We start from the raw sequence: 27,063 nt of genomic DNA, 5'->3' as shown, positions 1-27,063 counted from the left end.
TTATTTTCTGGACAGGCGTTTTGTCACAAACTTTGGTAACCTGGTAGGGACAAACGGCAATTCATCAGCAAATGAAAGTTGGGTCACTCAACCTTCGCAACAGTTTCTCAATGCTGGTATGGGTGCTCAACATTTAAAGCCATTTTCCTATTGTTTTAATGACTTTCAACGTTGTATTGCAAAATGCTGGAGTCGAACATAAGGTCCAAGGTAGGAATTGTAAATTTTGGCCTTCTTTGCTCAAAATCAATCTCGTAACTTGAGATCAAAACGTATGAAGTATCTTGTATTCAGTAAAAAGGAAGCTATCATCATATTCATCATCATCATCATCATCATCATCATCATCATCATCATCATCATCATCATCATCATCATCATCATCATCATCATCATCATCATACATCTGCGGATCAATAGACCACACACATCCAGTTCTGCCGATCATCAGTCATCTCAGCAACTTACTCTGCTTTCAGGTCACTCACAGAAATGTGATGCTGTTATATCTTTTGATGATAAGAATTTAAATGAAATTGTTTAAGATTTATTGAATGAATGAATTAATGAAGACCTTTATTGCACATTTCTGCCACACTTGGCTAAGTCCAGGTCACAACAAAACAAAATAACAAGTACAGATAACTGATACAAAAGAATATGACTATCATTAGATAAATTCTACTTCTCGCTTTTCGGTTATAGTGGATATAAAAGAACAGACGTGTTTTTCAATTGGAGGTTTGTAAAGTCGCATTAGGAATATGAATTTTTGTACAGTACTTAAGTGTGTGAAGTAGGGAAATAGGTTTTATTATGGTTCACATAGGTTCAAATTTGATTTCTTTATCATAAGAACACTAGTTTCAAACACCATCCATGGATTGCCAGGCCATTAAAAACCACAACAGTGATATTATCTCATTTCAAGGCCACGGTACCAACCACATACAGTCTGCTCACGTCTTATCCATGGTGAGATATAAATGGTACCTGTTACGGCGTCCTTATGCGTTGAAAGCTGGGCCTCTCAAGGTTACGCCCTCCTTGGGGCCCCATAAAAGGCGCGAGACTCAAGAAAACATTGCATCTACGTGGGGCTGAAACCGCAAAGGAAGCCACAGGTCTGCCGCTGCAAGTACATCATTATGTCACTACTAACGTTAGCTGCGCGGTTCTCAGATTTCTACAGAATCTGTTTTTTTTACCTCGCATTTACACAGACAAGTACGACGTGACACTGCATTCAAGTTTTCCATAACTTACTTTAACAGTGCCATGTACAGAAAACAATGTACCCATTTTCACACCTGGGTGGTGTGTAAGGGGATTCGTGTAAAGTGCCTTTCCAAACATTAGAGGATTCGAACCTGGGACCACTGGGCTCTGGGTCAAACACCTTGCCGTTACGCCACACGCATACGAACCACCCAATTGCAGAAAACTGGTGGAGTGGGTGAGCGAAATAGAAAGATGATGACAACAGGTTTATTTTTTATTTTTCATAGACCCTCGTGTTGTTTTGCACTAACGTTGAATGCACGAATAGGCCCGTAACACAGAATTCGACATTAAAGACTATAGTTGAAGATACGTGCATCAATTTAAGAATAAAGACAAACCGGGACTTTCTTCAATTGCTAAATAAGATAATGAACATTTGTGGTTGATCTATATTAAAGATTCCACTTTAAGAAGACTTTATTTTGTTTAGGAATGAATCTATTACATTACTTTATCAGTGTCATATCAATTGAAGGCGCGAGACAGTTTTCAAACTTCACAGTTGGAAGTAGCTGTAACTGTAAGCCGCCTGCCTAAGTCCCTGTATGTTAGTTTACAGTAGAGCACAACTTGCACTGGGCCACTCAAGAAAGTTTAATGATGTCGACTGGGTCTGCCACTTTCTAGCATTCCAAACAATTCTTCAGACACTGGACATTCATCATAAAATTTATGCAAATTTTTAGGACCTAGGAAGCCATTGGCAATGATCAATCCATGACTTGACCTCAGGAGTGAGATTCGTATTGTAGCATGTAGGAAACAGAAATAAACAAATACAGACAAGATGAAGATACACTCAAGTTGGTAATTAACTTATACCAGCACCGCAATCAATCAGACAATCGGAATCAAACTACCAAATATACATTGATACATGAGCAGACAGACAAATGTATGCAATTAACTAACAAAGGGGGCTATAAATAGCTGTCTGAGTACGCAATTCCTAACTCCCCGTCCCCATGTATTTCTGGTAGGACACTGATTGAGTGATAAAAATCATGTGATTCATGAAGGCGCAAAACGTCGAGTTTGGATAATGAAATTCTGCGCTATTGTAGCGAATTTTCAAATGGCGTCAACTTACACCTATTCTGCGGTCTGCAACAAACCTGGCAGCATGCCAAAGACCTTAACGGTGAGCTCATGTACGAAGAAAGACTGACTGCAGCTGCAGGGTGTTCAGACCACTGCAGCAGTGGAACCCAGTGGACTAGTACCGAGCAATTGTATTGCTCATCGCGAAGAAGCGAACTTGGATGTCCTCAGCGGCCTCATCCTAACGACCTCTCTAATGGGCGACCGAACATAGAGGTCCCTGTGGCGGGGGCACTTTCGGTCTTTCTATCAGGTCGATCGTCTCAACGTGAACATTTGCCGACGAAGTCAATTACCGAATAGATATCGTTATTTTCTTCATGTGAGGTGAAGTGAGTTCAAGAGAAGTACCTTGGTGGACTGCTTGATAAACTCTTCGGACACTTTGTCTCTGCCCAATCAATAGACAATACAGTACATGCGTACAGATCATCGGGTGTGAGCAAATGTGCATTGTTCTATTACAGTAACTGAAAAGCATATGAACAATAAGACAATCACCATAAATTGAATTTTAAGAATTAGGACTGCGCAGCAGTAAGTTACGTACTTGTATTCCTGCGTTTTTTTGGTGTTGTTTTTATATACTTTCAATCAGCCATCGGGTATCGGTTTACACCACATTTATTTTATTGCATCACATTTGATTTTGTTCATTACTGTCTGTCAATTGTAGATGTCGTGTATCACATTTGATTTTGGTCATGACTGCCTATCATATGTAATTGTTTTGTTCCTTGTATTTTGATGTTGATGTATTGGACTCAAGGAATAATAGTGTAAGATTTGTATTAATTGAAAACTAATGAAGATCGAATAAAACAAACAAACAAACACAGATTATGATAATCTATTAAAATGCAGAATCATTTTCAGTCACTAATGCCAAGTAACATGATTGCACCATCAGTGACGTCCAATTAACAACATAATGACTATCATGTTTATTATGCAATTTTCTATAGCTCTACATTTCTTTTTTCCTTTCGGGATTCAGTCCGATGGCCGAATTTACCAAATCCTCCACTATTCTTACGAGATATAAACAGTTCAGTATACAGAAGGCTACTGATACATCGACATTCAGGTCTGCGCAGGTGCCGACCAAACTGGACGGTGCTTATTCGTACTTGTAGTTGCCAAAGGTCTCCACTGGAAGGCACACAACTCGTTAAATCTGCCTGAAGGCCAAAGAGTAGATGGTAGAAAAGATTTGATTGCTCCTGTTATAGTCATTTGAAGTTCAGCACGTGATGAAAGTGGCGTAATGGGGTGCTGTAGGTCAAGAAATAACGATCTCTGCTTTACTTATGGCTACTCCGCTGAATCACGTTTAGAAATCAATTAGGTCCGGTTCTGCTGTGTACAGCTGCTGTTGCCTTTATGGAAACCCACTGATAATGGTAGCCCTTTTGCAGATGTGCAATTTTCTTTGCAAAGAGTAAATGTATATCGATGGCCTTTGAAACGTAATGACGTCACAATATTTTGTTTGTTCTGCCCAACCGGTGAACCTTTTTTGGACCACCAGTTCAGTACAGTCTAGGTACAAACTGCATAGAACCTAATTGATACGCCAAAAATAATTACTCAAGCAACTGGATAAAATTTTGAAGTTTCAAAATTTTATCCAGTTGCTTGAGTAATTATTTTCGGCGTATCTTACCACCTGGATGTCTAACTTTCATCAACGAACCAAATTAATAGGTCCCCAGCCGAAGCTTGCTCATATATCTACAACTGTCTTAAGAGGCGAGAAGAAATTGAACCTGTACATAGCGTTGTTAATTAGTATTTAGATGTAGTTAGGTATCACCTTTTGTAATCACTGTTACTGTACTTCTGCTTGTTACCATTACCTGTACTTTAATAGCTCATCAGAGCATAAACGTTCAATAATGGTCTTTCATTAATTAATTGATTGATTGATTAATTAATTCATTCATTCATTCATTTATGTATGCATAAATTTATTATATTCGTTTATGTATGCACGCAGGGCGCTTTGAAAATCGCCCTAGTGGCGACAAGTTTGTCCCTGGATAAATAAATAAATGAAATGAAATTCATTCATTTAATAAATATCGTATAAAAAATAGTGGGAAGACAATTGATTGAAAGGGGTGCTTTGCCAATTGTCGAGAAATAATAAATGTATTGTAGCACTGTAGCATTCAGCATGCTCATTTAATTTCAGTAGCTCAGTAGCATTCTTCTTTACGCTGATCTGTGTAATTTTGTAATAGCTGAAGATAGACGTTGAGAATTAGCAGCCTTATTGATAATATGACAATATAATAAATGTTGCCAATTATAACATAAACCACCTTAGAACTATTCATATCTCAGCACCCACGTCTTGAAACCTGGACCAGTTCCAAGCGTATGAAACAAATGTCTCAGATAAAGAGTAGCTTTAAGACGTATATATGAAATAACAAGCAGAGTAAATCAAAGCTCTAGTCAAATAGTATAAGAAATAGCAAATACTGCGGCGGAAATAAATCAGTTTGAAAATGATGATTTGTTCAATAGCAGAGTTATGATATTTGAGGTTGTTCTAGGTAATCTCCTAATGGAGTAATATTTATAAGACTAGTGGCAATCAAACAATTCATTGGTTGCAGTTTTTTAATACCGCACCGTTCCAAGTTGATTCTTCTAAGAGGCTTCTTACGTCAAAGAATAATTCCATTTAATCAATATAAACGACGCACAAACAACAGGAGCAATTTTGAGTTAATCAATCAGGAACAACTCGTTGCTTCCCTGATTAGATAGACGTTGAATAATTTAAACAATTAGGGTTCAAGGACAACCGATGGTATTTCTCAGAACTTTGCAACGCTTCTGCAATTATATTACCTCCTTGTGTCCTCAAGTCACTTCCGGTAATTATATCCGGTGAGTACTCTTGTCACCATGAATATCTGGTAATCTCTGGTCCCTGCTTTATACAGTAGAGCCCAGAAGTCTTAGCCCGCGTGATAGAGGGAAAAAAAACATCACAAATGCTTGCCCAAGAGCATAGACGTTGCGCATTGTCTTAGAGGTTTATTATGGCAAAATGTGGCTACACTTAATGAAAAATAGAGAAGCTGATTGTATTGCTTTGGTGCCCAAACTTGATACAGCACAGAGAACGTGATACTAACAATAAGAGGAATTCATAGCGAGTCAATCGGGGGCAACAATTTGCTTCCCTGAATAGATAGATGTTGAATCATGTGAACAATTAGGGTTCAAGGACAAACAGTGGTATTTCTAAGAAATCTATAGCTACAATAAGACCTCGTGTCCTTAAAGTCACCTCCGGTAATGAAATCCGGTACTTATTCTTGTCATCATGGATCTTTGGTGATGGCCTCTGATTTCCAGTTAAGCTCGGGTAGTTTCTCAAGAGACAAAAGCGCTCACACTGGCTCACACTGATGCTTGCAAATGCGGGCCTTCAATGGAATCTATGCATTGTACAAGAGGTTTATTGTTACAGAGGGTGGCATCAGAACCTACATGAATTACTACATGTTTCCCTTTGGTTCGCAAACTTTATTAAGGACAACGAATGTGATACTGGGCACAAACAACAAGAGGAATTCATAGTGACTCCGGGATAATATTTCGCTTCTTTGATTAGATAGAACCATCTGACCAATTAGGTCTGAAGGACGCCCGGTGGCAGTTTCAAGAAATTTGAAACGTTTCTATAATCAGTCGTCTCCGTGTCCTTAAGTAGCCTCTTGTAATACCATCCGGTAATTATTCTTGTCATCGTGGCTGTAAAGGGACAGTGCAAACGTGATACTATGCACAAACAACAAAAGGAATTCAAAGTGACCCAATCGGGGGCAACAATTTGCTTCTCTGATAAAATCGAAATATAATCATCTGGCCAATTAGGCCTCAAGGTCATTCAGTGGTATTTTGTATTTAGACCTTCCCGTGTCCTTAATCCGCCTCTTGTAATGTCAACCGGTACTTATTCTTGTCATCATGAATTTAAAAAGGGACAGTGCGAACGTGATACTATACACAAACAACAAAAGGAATTCAAAGTGACCCAATCGGGGCCAACGATGTGCTTCCCTGATAAGACAGACGTATAATCATCTGGCCAATTAGGCCTCAAGGACACCCAGTGGTATCTCTTAGAAATCTACAATTAGACCTCCGTGTGTCCTTAATTCACCTCCAGTAATGACGTCCGGTACTTATATATGTCATCATGAATTTCTGGTGATGTTCGATGCCTTGTCTCGACGTTCCAGTTAATTCCGGCGAGACATGTACAGGGGATAAGAAAAGTTGCACACTTGCTTGTATCACACGTGCTTGCCTAAAGCCCCCCTCTCCCAGGACCCGCGGCACGCTGGCGGCGTCGCTGCGGCCGATGGAATTGACAAAAGCACTCAACGAATTTCACCGACAAAACAAAAAATTGTGTGTGTTTTGCTGTCTTTTTGGTCATACTTGTACGTTTTGAATGATATTCCCATCATAAAGTCAAGGGTAACACAAATCCAGTTTAGGACGCAGCGACGCCGGCATCGTGCCGCGGGTCCAGTGAGAGGGGGGGGGCTTTGAAGTCGCCTCTCTGTGGACTTTGCGCAAGGTCCTAGGTTTGTTACACCCACATACCATTAGAGTGATGCCTTGTTGCGACCGCCCTGAGACCTGGAGCTCAAAAGATTGCTCAACGCTAAAAAAATTCATAGCTAAGCGTTAACCGCTTTTGTATGTTTTTTTACTTGTACATATTGCATTATTTTCTAATTACGAAATCAGGGTTACGTACAGTTCAGGTCGCAGCGAGGTAGCAGTGCGATCGCTGTCTAGTAGAATTGGTGCCTCACTGCAATGACTGGTTATACCAAACGAACAATACAGAAGATATTGAAGTAATGCAAGCAAATCATGTACCTTTCTCTCTGCTTTTATTTCATTATTTTGGTCAAGACTGAAATAATCACAAAGTCACTTCCCTTTATGTTACCGTTGTTATTAAAGTAAAAAGATATCACATTGGTGAAAAAACTTTCTACATCACAATGCACGTGATCCAACGCGTACCAAATCCCCGCTATATTGAGGTTGACTCCAGTACAGGAGTTGCAATCGTAAATTGGATGTTGTAGATCTCCAAAGACACACCTGCCAATAATACCAAGGCCACGCTTGATTCAGATATACGACGGTGAATTCAGACTCAATCTCTGTTCCCATAACATTGAGGACCAGACTTAATGTTTTATGTACAACTGCTGCAGTAAAACCACTTTCATTCAAAGCAATTTACCCTTTAAATCTACAGTTATTGACACAGACCTCATCTTGTATACTGTAAATGCATTTAAGTTCGCGTGGTTTTTATTTCGCGCTAAGGTGAAAATGGAGTGCCCACGGTGGTTTAAAGTTTGCGGCAGCACGATAGTCACATACTTCTACAGTATCTGACTAAACAGTGGTTTTATGTTCGCGGTGAAACGGTCACCGCGAAAACCGCGAACATAAGACCACCGCGAACATTTCTGCATTTACAGTACTGTATTCATTACAAGTAGCAAGTTGCAGCCAGATATTAAGCACACTACTGTGATTATGGCCTGGCGTAAAGTTTCCTCAAATATCCACGCCACACATCCATCAGTATAATTCGCTACGTGTGTTGGTCTCATGACAGCAGCCTTTGTCTCGATAATCGCCCACTCCCCAATATCTGTGCCTTACTTTTCTTGTTATCGCCACGAAACACGCTGCAGAAGCAATAGCCGCCAGGATGGACAGTGATGGTCTTATTACGTTGTTGTTGAAGGTTTTGTTCTCCTTGGAGGTCTGAGTGTACTCAGCAATTTCACAAAATATATCAACTCGCTCTCCGTGAATAATTTCATCAGGTTGGAGAATGCCTGAATAACTAAGTATTTACATGAGCCAACCTTTCCATGACTGCGTTGTAAGCAGTAGCACCTAGCTTCAGTGAAGTGAACCAGTCAGTATCGCCCAGAGGAAGATGACAGACAGTCATCGAAACGTTGGCTCGTGTAAAAAGTCGGATTGAATAAAAGAGCTTTGCTATTCTATATTACTGTAAATGTAGAAATGTTGGCGGTAGTTTTATGTTCGCGGTTTTCGCGGCGACCGTTTCACCGCGAACTTAAAGCCACCGCAAACATTTATGTCCAATACTGTAGCAGATGTGACTATAGCGCTGCCGCGAACTTAAAAACCACCGCAGACACTCCATTTTCACCTTATCGCGAGATATAAACCACCGTGACGCGAACTTAAATGCCTTTACAGTAACTCTCTTTTCAACACACCAAAACGTGCACAGTGTTGTCTACTCTGCCTGTTATTACTACAAGGATCCGCTTCATTATCATACTTACAAAACTGTAATATTTTCGATGTTGTTCACACTTTTATCGATTGTCCAGGTAGGCTTTCCTGATTGATCGCTCACCAGCTCGTCTTGTTCCCCCTTGATTGTTTTCCTTTATCGATTGTATTTCTATATATTTTGTGTCCTTAATCAATGTTATTGCTTTCTATTTTTGTATTCACGTTTTTGAGGAGAGGAATTACTAATAGTATAAGCAATTTGCTCTTTCCCGGTCCTCAATAAATAGATCTAATAAAATAAAATAGAATGCAGTGCAAGTTTACTAAATATACTTTGCAGCTTCCTTCGTGTATGTAGACATTTTTTGTATATAGTTTACAAATCTACTAGAAAGGCTGTTAAGTATACCCGTAAAATTGGTAATTGTAGTGATGAAATTGCCAAGTATTGAAATAAAATTGCACTGTATTTCATATAATTGCTAAGTATAGTCTTACAAAATTGCACCCTAGGCACCGCTGCTATATGCATCATCAGCATGCATTGCTCGTACCGCAAGTTGCACAGAAGAATCATTTATCCGATGATTTCGATCGTTTTTCGGGACAGTTTTCTCTTATCATCTGAGCTGTCCATCACTTTGCGAGGGTAAAGCCGTGACTTGGAACAGAACCAAGAAAGTAGATGTTGTCAGTAGAAAGTAGCTTAATCTTTGGCTCATGTAGCGTCTTTTGCCTGTTGATTTGGATAGAGGATGCTGAGACGTTGGCAAAGTCGTTTTCTTTCATACAGATGGCTATCTGTCATCTTGAGGACCACTTTACTCTTTGTAACCCACATCAAAGATACAGCAGTCGGAGCCAAACTTTGGAATAAAACAGAAGCTGTTTCAGGCTGTTATTGGTTACAGCTCACAATGATAAAAATCCCTAGCCGTAATATATTGAAGACCAGTTCACAACCTTGTATCGTACATCCGATCTATAACATTTGGAGCCAACCTTTTGAATATCAGCAAGAAACGGGTTCAAATAGATATATCGGTAACAGTTGACAATGATAGAATTGTTGTTACCTTCTTGTATTGATTGTAGAAAAAGTAAATTTTATCATCAACGTATACGTAGCGTAAAGCTGTTTCATTTCTTTTGTTTTAAGGACCGAATGGTTGACTATCTGTAAAGTTTAATTTCTTTTCATGGATGAAGAGTTAAAGACTTTGACAAAAGGGTAAATGTCGATATTTTGTAGATTCCAAACTTATTGACGTTACCAGCTGCCGTGGTTGCTCCATGTTTGCTCCATTAGAAGTAACGACTCGGGTAGAGTGCTTAAAATTTAACAACCGTATCCACCAGCAATCAAACAGTACAAGTAATGTTTATAGTACCTCTGTATAAAGATCACCTGCCTAATAATGTAATACAGAATATATCAGTGAAGTAACTTTTTGATGGTCCCTTAGACAAATTTTCCATTGACACAAGAATTAAGAATCCTGTCTACAGTGGCTCCCTGTCGGCATATAGACCGCATTTCATCGGTCCCATGAGGGAATATTTCATTGTATCTTGTACTGACCAAAGCTTTTGAGTATATAGACTGTTATGGAGACGAATAGGTGTTTTATCCTACGTGTAGTCTCAAGCTTCTACTTATTCCTATCGACCTCTGTAAAACTGCGCTGACATTTCAAAAGAAAGATCACTGCTACAGACCTCTGTCTACATAACGTAAAAGCAAACAGTGTTACAATGTGTGACAAATGTGTGACAAATGTGTTACAAAAGGGTGTTTACTTGTTGTCAAAGTAGTCTCAAGTTTTTACTTATTTCTATTGACCTCTGCAAAAACTGCGTTGACTGTTCAAAAGAGAGATCACAGCTACAGACCTCTGTCTACATAACGTAAAAGCAAACAGTGTTCAACTGTGTGACAAATGTGTTACAAAAAGGCGTTTCAGTCTTGTCAAAGTAGTCTCAAGCTTTTACTTATTCCTATCGACCGCTGCAAAAACCGCGTTGACATTACAAAAGAGAGATTACTGCCAAAGACCTCTGTCTACATAACGTAAAAGCAAAGTTTTACGATGTGTGACAAATGTGTGACAAATATGTGACAGATAAGTGTTTTAGTCTTGTCAAAGTAGTCTCAAGTTTCCACTTATTCCTATTGACCTCTGCAAAACCTGCGTTGACATTACAAAAGATAGATCGCTGTTACAGACCTCTGTCTACATAACGTAAAAGCAAACAGTGTTACAATGTATGACAAATGTTTTACAAAAGGGTCGACCTCTGCAAAAACTGCGTTGACATTCTAAAAGAGAGAGCACTGCTACAGACCTCTGTCTACATAACGTAAAAGTGAACAGTGCTAAAATGTATACTGACCTTTGTGAGGGCATCCCCTGACATTCAGTAATGGTGCGCATCCCTGTCAACTATCCCCATCCCCAGAGGAAAGATAAAGTGGCGGTGCAGTAACGGATCAGAGGGCGGCCACGATGGGGGATTTCAGACCCAGGATGATCCTTAATCAATCGGACGAATCAACATGTGTATTGGTTTCTTCAATGAGGTGAAGACACGGAGCCTCCAAATATCTATCGTATAGTGTAATATCTTAAAATCTATATACTCTATCTTAACATGTATTCTAACGTAACTTTACCTCTTTATTCTTATGTTCTTAGTCACTATGATATTCATCTGTCTTCTCAAATTATCTTTTTTTGATAAGGGAACGCAAAGTGATCTGACCACTTTAAGTGAGTTAACTTTATAAATATACTTGTTATATTCAATTGCTTATGTTGTAGAGAGGACATCAATTAATACATGGTTGCACCGTTAACATGTCGATGAACAATCATAAAATGTTGCAGGCAAATTGGTTTAAAAAAACCTTACCTTTTTCTTGGGAAACCATTTCCTAAACATCTTCTATTAAATCATTAATCCTCTTATTTGTCATGCTCCCAATCTTATTGCGATCCTATTTAAAGCTTTCCCAAGGGGGATCTAATGGGAGTGAAACGATATAGCTCTTGTATGGGTACAAGTGATTTGTTGAATTATATATAACCCATACGGGATAGGATACAATAAAGTCCTATGAAAGCAGACGTTAACCCTTCCCAGCGCAACGGCCGAAATAGTATCTGTACCCATGTAGGTTTGTATCGTTGTTCACAATTCAATTTTCAATTTATTTATTCAAGCAGGGTACATCTTAGATCTACGGATCTGCTTTTCAGATAACAGTGGACACAAACATTAAAAATACAATCAGGGGGAAAAAAACACAGGTATATACAGATAACTTACATGTACAGACGTATAGAACCATGATCACAGTATTTCAACCTATCCCAATCAGTTTTAAGTTCCAGTCCCGCTACAGTCTGTTTTTAAATGAGTACTAGCTCTTAGCTCTTAAGTTAAGGGTTACATTTAGCTTCTGAAACAACAGGAGCTAATTGAGTCATTAACATAAAACCTTGTATTGACTTGCAATTCTAAAATAGTCTTCACTTCATTAACATATCTATTCAGAGCTTTGGTATAAAACCTGGTTCTGACAGATCTTTCCTCAGTCACTGACGAAAGGTAGCGGATGCTGTCTGAAACGTCTGACTGTTTCAAAATTTTATCAAGTTGCTTGAGTAACTGTTTTTGAGGTTTTCTAATTACGTGGATGTCTGACATTCGTCAGTTGAAAGTACAAGTTATTGTTTATTGCACGTTTCATCTGCTCCATCAATATTCCCAGTGCTAGCGCCAATTGTGCATTACTTGAAGTCTGATAAAGATCCCCGTTTAAACGGTGGTGTAGTCTGGGTCAGCATATCTATTGTCCTGATGAATTCCCGATGCAAAGTGAGCATTTATGTAAAGAAAGTGCTTGCGTTCCTCTGAGACTTCTTATCTCAAATGCACACACACCGGTAGTTTCTTTTTCATTCCACTTTATGACTCCCCGATAAAGCATCAATAATTGAATACACCAGTTATCGGAGTTTCTGCTCAGGGAAATCCGTCCAAAAGTCGTGGTACAGCCCCGGAGAAAGACAATAGCGCGATGCATCTTTCTTCACGTAATATGTCGATCCGTCTACATGTATGATGCTCTTTTGCTGTTAAGGGGTTTTGAGTTTGCAAGGATTTCAGCCAGCACACGCCGCTGCTTTAACGCAATGAAGAAGATACTTTTTGCTTGTACTCTCCAAGTGTCACTGAAGAGTAAAAGTAAGAAAGATATCACCTTGAGGTAGCGTAAGATTCCCCCAACATATTATATGACTTTAACTGCTATCTGGTGATCTTTCAATTTTCCAAACGATCTTTATGCCACAGAATCAAGTAACTTTAAGTACCATCAATAAACATAGTTTATAATGTAATCTTATATCGTAATGTTTATTTACTGCCTTCTGTTCTTAACTATAGTACCTGTTTTGTTTGGTTGCGCGCTAACGCTTTAAACTATGGAATAGTAATAATAATAGCATTGAATGTCCTTGGTTGAATCGACAGAACTAAGGTCAGGCTTACAACCAAATCAGCGCGCGTCTTTGTACATCCTGCCCCATTGCCGTTTGTTTGCTGCTATTTCTCTAAGATATAAACCATAGAATGCTGCAATCTTACGAGTATACAATGTTTACGTCTAAAAGCAGAGCATTGCCATATCGAGCCGTGGGCAGGCGTTTTCATAATCGTATGCAGCATATCCAAAGTCCACAGCAAAACATTTAGCATTTAGAACCGCACGTCTCAATTACAGACATTGTTCTTCAAATGACCTTCACAGTCATGGCAATCAAACAACCAAATTCTAGCATTTAAGAATAACAAAGCACGCGAGGCAGCTCATTTCTACCGAGGAGGTGATTAAACCAGAAGAAAAGTCTTCATCTCCAGCCGCTGAATTTTGATTTTATGGTTCATTATATTCTTAAGAAAGGTAAAGGTTGTCTATTACCTAAGGAGAAATATCATTATTGGTCCAATTGATTCTGGGTGTGCTCCAATCAGATACGTTCTTTTGCAATACGGAACTTGATACGAAGACCCCTCGTTCCAGATGATTCCCAACTGCTGTCGGTAAAACGTATCAGGCTTAAAGTAAAGAAGATCAACCAAAAAAAGTGTTTCTCCCTTCATTTCTAATGCGATATCAGATAGCAAATTCGAACCGAGAGTTTCCAGGGCCCCATCGTGTCTTATCATTAGATATTACAGAGCAAATGAAAGTCTCCATTACCCCACTGTGAAGAACTTCTTACACTGGGATGGGCAGCACAGGCTGAATAAAACAGATGAAAAAATTCCAAAGTCCAGTAGTCCTCAAAACTTGGATAAACCAGTCGTTCTCTGGCGTCGTATACAGTTACCGCATATATTGCGGTAACGGTTATGTGCGGTCCTTCTTGATTAAGAAACCAAACCAATTAGCAGTAACAAGGGACACGGAGACCCCTCATTTCTAATGATTCTCAACAGCTATCAGTGAACCGCCCTAGTCTTGAAGTCAAGCTTTCTAGATGTAAGATATCAGATAGCAAATTCGAAATGAGACTTTCCAGGGCCCCACTGTAAAGCATCGTCTTACACTGAAGTGGGCCACTTCGGCTAAATAATGAAATGAAGTAAGAAAAGAAAAAAAGAAATGTGTTTTTATTTTCTATCCAAAGTTCTGTAATGCTTAAAACTTGAATAGAACCAGTCGTTCCCTGGCGTCGTATACAGTTACCGCATGTATTGCGGCAACAGTTATATGTGGTCCGTCTTGTTTAAGAAACCAAAACAATTAGCAGTAAAAAGAAGCTATTAAGCTGATTGCTGCGCGGATTCCCTTGGTGGCATTTAACAGATGTAGAGCGGTTATACAGTCTATCGATCCCAACATGTTAAATGCCTTTTGGTATGGTCCATTTACTATAAAGGTTGCTGCCCGGGTCTGTTTTTATGATGATGTATTCAGCTCCTTGTGTTGCCATCATGAAATGTTCCCTCCAATTACGGATCCTCGGTCGTTTACAGTCGGACAAGGAAAGCTTATTCTTCTCTTAGAATCCCGTAATTTATATTGACTACCCCGGAGGGATGTATTAAACCTCTGCGATAGGAATAGAAATCTTATTGGCATCGTAAAAAAAGTATGAACTCATGGAATTCAGTAGGAAATAAAAAGGCTCTTTGTACGCAACCAAGTGTTTTATTTAACCGACGTTTCGGTAACCGCCTGTCATCTTCCTCGGGGTAAGTCTGGTTCGCTGCGCACTGCAGCGATAGGTGTCGCTGCTTACAGATGCGGTTGGAATAAAAAAACTTGGTTATGTACAAAGTGTATTTTTATTCAGGGACACACCAACCTGATGAAACTGTTCACAAAGTGTAGCAGTATAGAACGATGCTGGTTAGATGATATTGAGTATTGCGCAATTACACACTGTGTGGCTAGTCTGGTCAAATACGACATAACAACAAACATGCCATTATCACATTTTCTTTAAAAAATCGTTCAAAATTCAGTTGTAATTACCCGGATAGTTGATGAAACGTGCTGCCTTGGGCTAAAGCTGGAAGATGCCGTGTCTGTTTGCACTGATGTAATCAACAACTTCACTCGACTCAGATAAAAATGAATACCTAACTTCGGTTAGGGACGTAAAGCCGGTGTTCCCGTGTTTGAAGACAGACAAGCTTCAATCAAGCACGTTTTAGAACCCACCACACTTATCTAAAAAAACACTAGGATTCCACCCCGGTGTGAGTGGATTAAGCTTCACAGTCCATTATTATGCACATTTGGATTTAGATTTTTCGGAATAGCAACAGTGCAATAAACGTGGGACACAGGCAGCTATTTGTTTATTTGTTTATTTTGATTCATCACAAAGTGAAAGGGAGAACAAAACAGGTGCTTGCGCACCTTTACAAGATGCCCTCCCAAACAATACAATACATTCAAATATCTATACAGATTCTGAAAGAAAAATCATGAAATTACATCATCATACAGCTATTGCTGATGTTGTGACCCACACACATAATGTACCCGATTTTTACACTTGGGTGGAGTGGGGAAAATCGTGTTAAGTACCTTTTTTCCCAAAGGCACAATATCGGTGGCAGCAGGGGATTCGAACCCGGAACTCTGAGTCGGAAATCCTGCCGTTACGCCACACGACCCCACTTTCACATTGTGCATATTGTAACAGTTTGCAAATATGAACTGATTCAGTACCACCTAGAGATGGATACTTCTGTAAAAAAAATAACACGTCCTAAGATGCTGTATCGTATAAGAGAATCTTTATTTTTTCCCTTCTGTCCATTGAGTGTAATAGTGTTGCCAACTGCTGCCCGTGGGTTCATAAAGAAATTGGCGTCGTCACCGTCGCTCCTGTTGATGGATGGGTTGACGATAGTATCACTGAAAGAAGATTCAACACTCTATACCATGACTGCCCACTGTAATGCTCTAAGCAACGCCCAATTTACGTCTCATAGTGCGCTTCTGTTAACCTGGTGAAACTTGTGGGTTCATAAAGACATTGGCATCGTCACCATGGCTCCCCTTGATGGATGGCTTAATAATAGTATCACTGAAAGAAGATTCAACACCCTCTACCATAACTGCCCACTGTAGTGCTCTAAGCAACGCCCGATTTACGTCCTCTAGTACGCTACTGTTAAGATGTCGAAGCTTCAGTCAGCCCACTCATTGATTGTGCAATGTGATCCTGATCTTTCCTCCCCGACTTCAAAGTAAGGCTGAAAACGACGGCCATTCCTTATCGACATTCACACACATGTAGCGTATAGAGCGGGCGGAGCCCGGGAAATTGCATATCTAGGAGTCATCAACCTTGGAACTGAACGAAATTGGAGCTTTCCGAGGCCGTCTTTGCTGGATAGTTAAAGATAATGAGTTTTCGTCGTTCAAATTGTTTCGACTTCCAGTCGATGAGGGGAACGCAAATAGAAGAGATTTTATGATGCGCTGACATGAAATGATAGCGTTAGCAAGTCAATGACCTCGGACAGTAGCGGCGTGTATTTGTATGCGTGTGCACATCAGTTGAGATCATCTTTATCATCCAGCCTGCGCTGGAAAACGTCTTGTCACGTATAAACAGTCACCAGCGATAAATCACAGAGGCTTACCACATCTCCGTATGATAACGTGATTTATCATACTGGGATTATTTAGGTAGGTCGATGTTGAACATCCATATAGGTCGTAGCAAAGGGGTGATATTCATCATAATCTCCTCATGTCAGTGTTTAGCACTTAGAAGGGCATGGGTTAACTAGATATATATTTTTCACATAAATGATAAGATTGCTCCCTCTATGACCGTATTCCAATTGATTACCGTATTCCCATTGTTACACGTTATAGCTCGTTATGCTGTCCATTGTAATGCCTAAACTCTGTCAGCAAGGCTAGCCCTTTGTAATAGACACATGCTATTTTGGTAGCCCTGGCTGCGTGTCCTGAACAGCCAAACCAATAAATAAACATTCCCATTGCAAGTGATGCATTGACTATCTGACGACTGCACGTGATCTTGTTATAAACGATGGCTGTAAAACCACTATGGGATTATGTGGAAAGTCTATTTAGTCATACCATATCTCTCACTGCACATCCCATTATTTTCGGATACAACTTACATTTGTTAAACAAGTCTCGGTATATTAATGATCTGCTGTAAGTCGCAAAATTATCTATTGTGAAATATAAGTTTACAATGTCAACTTCCAACGCATTATATCTAGATCCGCACACAATTTTGAAAGTCTTCAAATCAGAATGTTCTGTAAGAAATTTAATATAAGTCACACATTGTAAAATACTCTGTGACATTTAATAAAGTGCCGTGACGAACACGGAATCAGTTTTTTTTTTAAATAAATAAATAAACGATGACTGTAGATGAAAGGCCCTGCTGATGCATGACCACCTTGACATCGTTATTTTTTTTGGACCGGTCCATTAAGAAATACCGGTTTTGTACCGGTACACGGTACCGGTACCCACCCTTAACCATGATGCGTGGCCACCTTGACATCCTCCTTCGCCTCCCCCAAGGGACAAGTCACAGATCTCCAGCACAGTAGAGATTATCTAGGTCGCTACCAAATTATGATAAACCTTCAAAATGAGTCCTATGAGAAGCATCAAAGATAACACTATGAGATTGCTTTTGCGATTATCATTTTCCCATTGCTACAGATACATAAATAATTAAATCTGGACATATGAAGTGTGCACGAGTCATAATAGCTGTGAGAAGGCCTAACAAATATCATCATTTATCATACTTAGCAGATCTTCATGAAATAAAGATGAACATGTTTTTGTAACGTGATGTTCTTCAAAACATCATTGTTAAGAACAGATATTCCAATTCATCATACATCGCTGATTATCTAGGTCTTCACATCAAATAAACATAAGCATACAAAATAACACTTCTAGATTATGGTTTTTTTCAATGAACACATGATGATCTACAGAACTAAGATTGTTTAACGTGCCGAACAGATATTTACCATACTAAGCAGGTTGTCTAGGTCTCCAAAAACAAAGTAAGATAAACATTCAAAATATCACTTCTAGATGGCGTTTGCGATAACCGCATTGCACATGATGTTTTACAGAAACAAATTGTTTGACATGCCAAACAGATATTTACCATGGTTAGCAGGTTGCTCTCCAAAAACAAAGTAAGATATACATTCAAAATATCACTTCTAGATGGCGTTTGCGATAACCACAATGCACATGATGTTCTACAGAACGATAATTGTTACGAGCAGCTCTTGATTCATGGTCCCCTTGACACCGACACTGACACCGACTTCTCTCCTGGGACGTAATTTGACTCCAGAGCGCCATTATGTCTGGTCGTGACGTAACATCAGCGGGTAGATGTCACCCCGTGCTTACCTGCATGGCGCCGACCTGTCAATCTTGTTTAAGCGCGCACTATCCGGTCGTTGGGCCCGCTTGCCCCCGTGCATAAATAATTGCGATGAAACGATACCTCGAGCTTTCGGCGTGGAAAGCTTTTCTTAATATGTTAAAACATCATATATATATATATACATACATATTCCTATTGCGTAAAAGCATTTTCATGTGTGCCTTGCTTTAACCATTGCTGAAATAACGGTATTGAAATATCGAAAATTACTGCATAAATGATTGCGATGAAATGGTATCTTGAGCTTTCGGCGTGGTCTCATATCATCTATTATTTTCCATTTCCGTTGCCGTAGATTAATACATCATGTATATATATATACATATAACACTGCAAGAAACCCTACCTTTGAATACGCCTTTTTTAATGGAAGTGAACTTCAATTATGCTTAACAAATACTTTGCGTGTGCTTGAAGATCAGAAGCTGTGTGGCATATTGAGTAAATTGAATTGTAATAGGTTGTCTTCTTTCAACCATTACTGAAACAAAGGTTTGCTTCAAAATTGCTGTTTGATTGTGTTGATACCCGTACTGTATCTCAAGGTTTTCGGCGTGGTCACGAAATTTCTACTTCCTTTTTGGGGGTTTACGTTGTCATAGGTTAATACACCGTATATAGACATATATCCATATTCCCATTGAGTACAATACATTGTAAAGTGTTGCATTGTCTCCAAAATTGGTCTAATAACGTCAATGAAATAACGAAAATGACTACATAAATGATTGCGATAAAACGGTATCTCGAGCTTTCGGCGTGGTCAGGAAATTTTTCTTCCTTTTCGGGGGGATTCACATTGCAATAGGTTAATACATCACGTATATACATGTATCGATATCTATATGTTGGTATTCCCATTGTGTAAAATGCATCATAATATAATCTGTTGCATTGCCCCCATTCATAAATGATTGCGATTTAATCGTATCTCGAGCTTTCGGCGTGGTCACGAAATTGTCGTCTTCCTATTTCAGCTTCAGCGTTGCCATAGCTTGAAAATAATGTATAGACATATTTCCATATTCCCATAGAGTAAAATGTATAGTAATCTGTTGTATCGTCTTCACCATTGCTCAAATAACGGTAATGAAATGTCGAAAATGACATAAATGGTTGCGATATCAAGTTCTCGGCTTGTTCTCGGCGTGGTCACAAATGTCTCCTTTTTTCAAATCCCGTATCAAAAGGTTAATACATAATGTATCATTTTCCTATTGCGTAAAATGGATCGTAATCTATAGTGATATCTCAACCATTAATGATGGCGATATTACGGTATCCTGTTTTTTTTCGGTGTGGTCACAACATTTCTTATTCCTTTTTCAATTCAGGTTCAAATAGGTTAATACAACATGTATATACGAATATCTTATTCCTATTGCATAAAATTCAACGTAATCTGTTGCATTGTCTCAACCATTACTGAAATAAAGGTATGCACGAAAATAATTGTTTGATAGCGATGATACGTACGATGTACGGTATCTCAAGGTCTATCGACGTTTTCGCCACTTTTCTCCTAAGACCTAATTCTCACGTTGTCATACGTTGATACATCATGTATATATATCGATATTCTTATTGTGTAAAATGCATAATAATCTGTTACTTGTCTCAACCATTGCTGAAACAAAGGTTCGCAAGACACTGTTTGTATTGCTAGCTCCGGCCTATTTTAGATGTATCTATTGATCTTGTGACGTCAGGACATGATTCGGATTAAGGTTCTGACCTTGTTCTATTCGCTCTGTTTCAGGGGACGCATGCTGACCTAGCTCCACTGTCTGCCCTACCGACAGGGACGGGACCAGGAACTCGATACGTGACGTAGGGCTCCACCCGCCCTAACAACAGCAACCGCAGCTCGGAAGGGTTCATCAACCGGTTGCCCTGAAGATAGTCCACATCTCCGCGTGATTGTTTACTGATCTGATATCCTGGAAGGCAAGATTAGTTATTGGACTGCCTGAGGAAGTGGTGCTCCACACAATGGCAGTGTTAACACCCAGGATCCGGCCATTCCATTAGGGTAAAGCATAGAAAGGTCTACGTGAATCTTGTCAGGTTCTTCAGCGATCTTCTGTCACCGACTGGGACTTACTGCTGCAATCTCCGCTGTCTGCAGCAACGGGAGCTACTGGACAAGATAAAACCCTAGCATGACAGCCTTATGTAAATTGGAATTCCTCGACTCGATCCACCAAAGGAAGCCCTGGAAAACCAATAGGGGCATTGGCCACATGGAACCGTCGGCCAGGCGCAAGGAAAATCGGTAACACGGTAAAAAAAAGTATCGTACCGGTGAGGCAATATTAATTATGACGTAATCAATCTTCCCGGAACTAACGGTCAACAATTACGAACATCGGTGCCATCGGTGGATTCCGCCTAGATCGTTGAGTGGAATTGGATTTCTAGAGAGGCGGGTATTGGATGTTAAATCGATTAAAGACGGCGTCGATATCTCCGACGGAGAAGCGACTGTAAATATTACGGGGTACACTTGCCGCATGAGAAGACATAACGGCCGCCATGTTGTTCTTTTCGAAGATCACGTCCGAGACAAGGTCGTCGGTGATTGCCTCGTGAACGCGGCCCTGGGAAAAGTGCACTCTGACACCAAGTAGCGCGCGGGGATCAGTGTTCCGGGAATCCGTGAGTGAAAACGACACAGAGATCAACAAGCAGTTCTCCAAAGGCATTGGAATGATTTTCCAGGAAGTTTGCATTCCAGGAGACGTAATATTGAGGTATGGAGAGGCCATTTCCCATGATTGATAAGAAGTCTGTGCTGCATTGAAGGCAATTATTTTGAAGTATCACCAGAATCCCATCCATAATAGCCACATTTCTATTGATCACAATTGAATTAACATTCAAGTGACGTTTCAAGTTCAGGTGCGGAATGGATGCGATGATCAAACTCGGATGGTAAATAAAATAAACGGCTCACGTAGCGAGCGAGCTGAATTTGGCTCGGTGATGAAAATTTTCGACTTGAACTCTTACGCTCTGTGGATTAAAGTGCGAATCAGCTATAAGGGGAAAGTATATCCCAATTTTCGCTGATACCATTTTAAGGATACCCAATACGATCGTGAAGCAGCATTGGATTTATGCCAGATATATAACCCCGGCTTACCAATTATTTCCAATATAGGGCAAGCGTTGGGTCAATAGTCCGAGACCGAATTGGACGCCGTGCTGAAAGTGTGCTGAAGCAAATTCTCGCAGCAACCTGTGGGATCTCAACGTGCACCTGATGCTTCGGATCGCCTGTTACATAAAGGAGGAAACGATCTGATTTAGTGCCATTAAGAGCAGGGAATGAGGGGAGCTACAGCTGTGACCTTAAGGAAGAAGAATCTTTGATGAGTGCTCTCTTCGCGGTTTGAGAAATACGGTGATGTGTGCAGCGTTTTAGAGCCGTTTTATGCAAGAGGAGTGCGTCGTAACAACTCGTAATCCCTCCAAGAGGCACGTTTCAGGAGACGGCCGAAAATACCACGCAAAATATTATCCCAAAAAACTGCTGATCATGTACGGAAGCAGACATTCACATTCAAAGCTTGCCACTCGTATCGTTACATCAGAATCATCTGCAGGAATGTACACCGACATCTGCAGACACATCGCTCAATAGCCGTGCAGTAAATGTGTCCTTAACTCATACTCACTTCACCACCTCACACAGACTTACGTGGCCTTGTCCAAAACCCCTTACAGGAGTGAATCAGGAGGTCGTTAAAGGCGGAGAAAAGGGTGATATCCTACGTGAGTTGGAGAATTAACAAACGCTGCGTCTGACTTTGGGTATGTCGACGTGCAACCGCAAGACCCCGGGAGACTGGTTAAAGAGATTCCCAGCGTGTCGCGGCAATATCTGCTTCTATTAACTACCTGGACTAACTCCAAGTCTCCGCGTTAGTAAATAACAAAGGGAAACCGCCCGGAGATAGATGGGTACAGAACGGTTCAGGTTTGCACAGATAAAGAAAGGCTGTTGCTTTAAACTTGCCGGCACCAGATGAGAAATATCGCGGGCGGCTAGCTGGGAACGTGCCGCGGATGTGAAGATTAATGGAAACGCATTTTCACGGATCGCAGCGAAAGGTCACCGCGTCTTTGCCGTGTACGAAGCCCGCCTGAATGAGGCGATCTTTTCCGAAGTGCGAAGGCGGCGCTTTGATGGACTTCGTGTGTAGGGTTCTAATAGCAATCAGATAGGGATACATTATGATGGCAGCATTCATACCGCACCAGGGCAGGCGTGTCAGTAGACTACCCTCTATTGTAGGGAGATACTCTCCCATCAGGAGGCCGTTCTGCCCCACCACTGAGCAGAGAAAAGTCGCCGGAGACGAGCGGCTCGTCTTTAACGTCAGCGGACACAAGTTCGAGGTCTGGCGGGGCGCCTTGGACGCCCACCCGGACACTCTTCTCGGGAGATTCGATGACCGGGAGAAATTCTTCAATCCGGACACGAAAGAGTACGTCTTGTCGACGACGCCGGAGATGTTCAAATACATCCTGAGGTTCTACACAAACGGGGTGCTACATTTCCCAAAGTCGGACGATATCCACTTCCACACGTACTTGGAGGAGATTGAGTTTTTCGAGATCGACCCGGATGAACATATGAGTCACTGTTGTTTCGAGGATTACATAGATAGGAAGATACAATGGGACATCGCGCATCGCCCCAGGATGGTGTTCGTCCCGGAAACTCTCAGGGAAAAACTGTGGCAAATGGTTGAGAGTCCCACGGCGAACATCTCTGCCCAAGTGTTCTTCTACATCACGTGTTTCTTCATTTCCTTGTCTGTGACAGCCACGGTGTTGGAGACGTTAGCGTGCGAGGAGGTCGGAAAAATCGGAGACCCGTTCGTCATAGCGAAGGCGCGGAATTGCAGACACATCTTCTTTTGTATAGAAAGCGCCTGTGTAGTGTTATTTACTGCGGAATATATAATTAGGTTGTACGCTTCGCCGAACAGACCGCTGTACGCACGGAGCTTTATGAGCGTTGTAGACTTGGTCTCCATTTTCCCCTTCTATGTAGGGCTGTGCATAAGCGAGGAGAGCAACGTGCAAGCGATATTCGACACTCTAAGAGTGTTTCGCGTCTTCAGGGTGTTTAAGCTCTGCCGGTCGTCCCCAGGAATGATTATGTTGGCGAAGACGCTGAAAATCAGCGCGAGCAATTTGAGCTCGCTCTGTTTCGCCCTCAGCATGATCTGCCTAGTATTTACCACTATAATGTACTACATGGAAAAGACCCACAATCCAGAGAAGTTCAGCAGCATCCCCGCCGTGTTCTGGTTCACCGTTATCACCATGACAACGGTGGGGTACGGCGACACCACGCCCACAGGGTTCATCGGAAAGGTTCTAACAGGGGCGTGGTCGATCATCTGTGTCGTCATACTGTCCTTTCCCTTGACTATACTCGTAGATACGTTTACGGCGATTAGGGAAAGTGCCAAAGCGAGGAAAGAGAAAATGAAGCAATCACCCGAAGAAGAGACTGACGAGTCCGACGATGATGACGAGTCATTGTGAGTGTAAAACGCGTAGATTTTACACGTAGTGGGTAGTGGAGGTCCTAAGAGGCTATTGGATGGATGTAGAGTTAGTATGTTAGCTGAAGGATGAACAATTGTAATGCCGGGACAAATTGAGACAGTGTTTTGTATTCAGGCAGCAGGTAGTCCCATCATCCTTTGCGGTGATTTTCGATGTGTACGACGCCATATTGGATGTTGTTGTTGCTCGAACACTGCACGAAATCCAATCTTTGAGCACGCCTTAGAGCATACGTAAAGCTTGCGAATTTTTGATTGTAAAGTATGCTTTACGAATGCTTTGCGTGTGTTCAAAGATTAGATTTCGTGTAGTGAATGTAAACTACTCATCTCTTCTGTTTTTACTGTGGGCTCTTTTCCATGTATGTGATAGTGGGCTAAGTTAACCTGTGGCCATTAATCGTGAAAAGTCGACATGTTGTCTACCTCTGCCTGGTTACAAAACAATGTTAACTTTTTACTCTTCACACGCAGATCACGCTGTTTTAGTCTGCTACAACATACACATTATGCACCATTTAAACGGGATGCAACTTTTGAAAGAAAATAAGAACTGATAACTATACAATGATCCAGTGAGAGACATTTTAGTGCCAGATATGAGACAGTAGACTGGTTGGTGTTAGCCAAAATATATTGATGCAAAATAATGTAACCACCACCACCACCACCCCCGAAAGAAATTTAGCATACCTCTTGTCTCAGCCTCTACGACTCTGTAGCAGGCAACTTCTATCTAAATTAGTCAACTGGGTATTAAAGGTTCTTTGTACACACCCAATGGCAATCATCCACCAATATATCCGTAGTGCTGTTTATCACTGGACAATACTGACCGACTCTACTTCTCAACGAGAAAGAGTCATTGATTTGATTTGATTTGATTTATTCGACTGTAACAAAGTACAGCCAGGGCTACCCAACTAGCCAAAGGCTATTACAAAGGGTTAGCCCTGGGAACAGGTTTCATTACAAACGTTCACAGAGTTCATTACAAACGTTCACAAAGCACGCCAAACAGATACATGAAACGCCAAACTAGAAACATAGAAGAAACAAAATTAACAATTATTACAGAATACGTCGGACTTTTCGTTTTTCTGTTTCCAAAAACGAAGTCAACCCCAAGTTATCTAGATATAGTCCAAACAAATCTTGAACAGTCTCTTGTTACAAGAACGTCAATCACTGTCCATTGCCACGTGTATGTTCCCTATGTTTCTACAAAATTAATGTATTTGCAGTTAGCCTTCGGCCATGAACCTACAAATGAACGTCTGCTGATATTTATTTATTGTCAAATGTCACAGTACACTACACTGACTCTCCAGTCAGCACAGCTGATGTTTGAGAGTCAACTCTTAGGGACAGACAAATACATGGCAATGGCAATTTACACGTCATTACTTGATATACAATGATACTATTAATCATTAAGACACTTTTACAATACTAAAAGTGGTCTACTATTATTTCCCGGAGAAAGATAGCAAAAGGAATTTTGTGCTGGTGATTTTTACTGTTTGTGTACAGAGAACTTCAATACCAAGTTATTTACCAACCTGACGAAACTATTGACGGATGTAAATTAGTCAGAAGATAAGGGGCAACATTTAGTGGAGATAGTGACTGTTGCTAAACAGAAGATGTCTTAGCTTTGATTGGACCCCTCCCGAATAAGATAGCCAAATATATTTTTGTGAAAGAGCAACACCATGGTATCTCTACATTGTAAGTACTACAATATATCTAGTACGTACAGGCCTCTCGCTCTGTTTAAGGATCCCAGCCACTCACGGGCACATGCCTACTGCCTTGCATTGAGCCGTCCTGGCCCATCATGCTTTGCTGTGTGACCTTTCACCTTTTGGGCTCCGTCATCACAGAGCTAGAGTCCGCATTTATCGACCATATGACGGTCTTAAGGCTTTAACTCCCAGACTCAGATAGTACGGTCTATCTACGTATGTACAGATGGGGCAAGCCAAAAATTATATGCAAATTCCATTTGCTCTTTACAAGTTTCAAACAGGATTGTTTATAAGAAAATTGCATATTCATATGTTGTAGTTCAGATATACTTGCATATCATTTGCTGATATCAATATGTGAATATATTTGAATAGGTTGATTCAATTCTCTTGAACGCACATTGACATGAGTATGTTCTTCTTGTTTGAGTTCTTATTGGTCTTCCATGATGTTAAGGATTGTCACATTTGAAGTACGTGTGAGCTTTTCTGAAATTACGTAAATGTTCACTATTTTGTTACTCTGTAAATAAATAAAGATTGAACGTTAAACTATCAGGTTCCTTCAAGGAGTTAACTTGTTTTCAAGTACGTCTTTAAGTCTCACGAGTCCTTCTTGTGCTTCTTATTTCTTTAAGATATAAAAATGGTAACGTACCACCGAGAGGGAAACATATCCTTGTTTTGATTTTGATTTTATTAGAATTGCAACGGTGCAATATACGTGGGACACAGGCAAGTATTGCTGCTGTCGTAACCCACACACATAATATACCCGTTTTTAAACTTGGGTGGAGTGAGGAAAGTCGTGTGAATTGCCTTTTCCCAAGGGCACAGCATCGGTGGCGTCAGGGATTTGAACCCCGGACCGCTAGGTTCTGCGCCAAAAACCCTGCCGCTACGCCGAACGACTCCACAATCCTTGATTTAACTATGAATTTACACGCTGTTTGATTTGAGGTTTGCCGTGTCCTTCCTTTGTTGCGGCAA

General features: G+C 40.6%; 1 protein-coding gene across 3 annotated transcripts in view; it reads left to right on the top strand.

Moving 5' to 3' along the window:
* LOC136424298 (potassium voltage-gated channel protein Shal-like) overlaps nucleotides 1-26,628 on the top strand; it is a 100,000-nt gene extending 73,372 nt beyond the window's left edge. For all 3 annotated transcript variants that reach the window (XM_066412844.1, XM_066412846.1, XM_066412845.1), the window contains exons 3-4: nucleotides 20,494-21,487; nucleotides 21,898-26,628. In XM_066412844.1, coding sequence (XP_066268941.1) covers nucleotides 22,974-24,299 — 1,326 coding nt within the window. In that variant the 5' untranslated portion in view covers nucleotides 20,494-21,487; nucleotides 21,898-22,973 and the 3' untranslated portion in view covers nucleotides 24,300-26,628. The remainder of the gene's footprint in view (nucleotides 1-20,493; nucleotides 21,488-21,897) is intronic.
* The last annotated feature ends 435 nt before the right edge of the window (nucleotides 26,629-27,063 follow it).

The sequence above is a fragment of the Branchiostoma lanceolatum genome, chromosome 18 (assembly GCF_035083965.1).
Source record: "Branchiostoma lanceolatum isolate klBraLanc5 chromosome 18, klBraLanc5.hap2, whole genome shotgun sequence".
Taxonomy (NCBI): Eukaryota; Metazoa; Chordata; class Leptocardii; order Amphioxiformes; family Branchiostomatidae; genus Branchiostoma; species Branchiostoma lanceolatum.
This window is presented reverse-complemented; position numbering and strand designations above follow the sequence as displayed.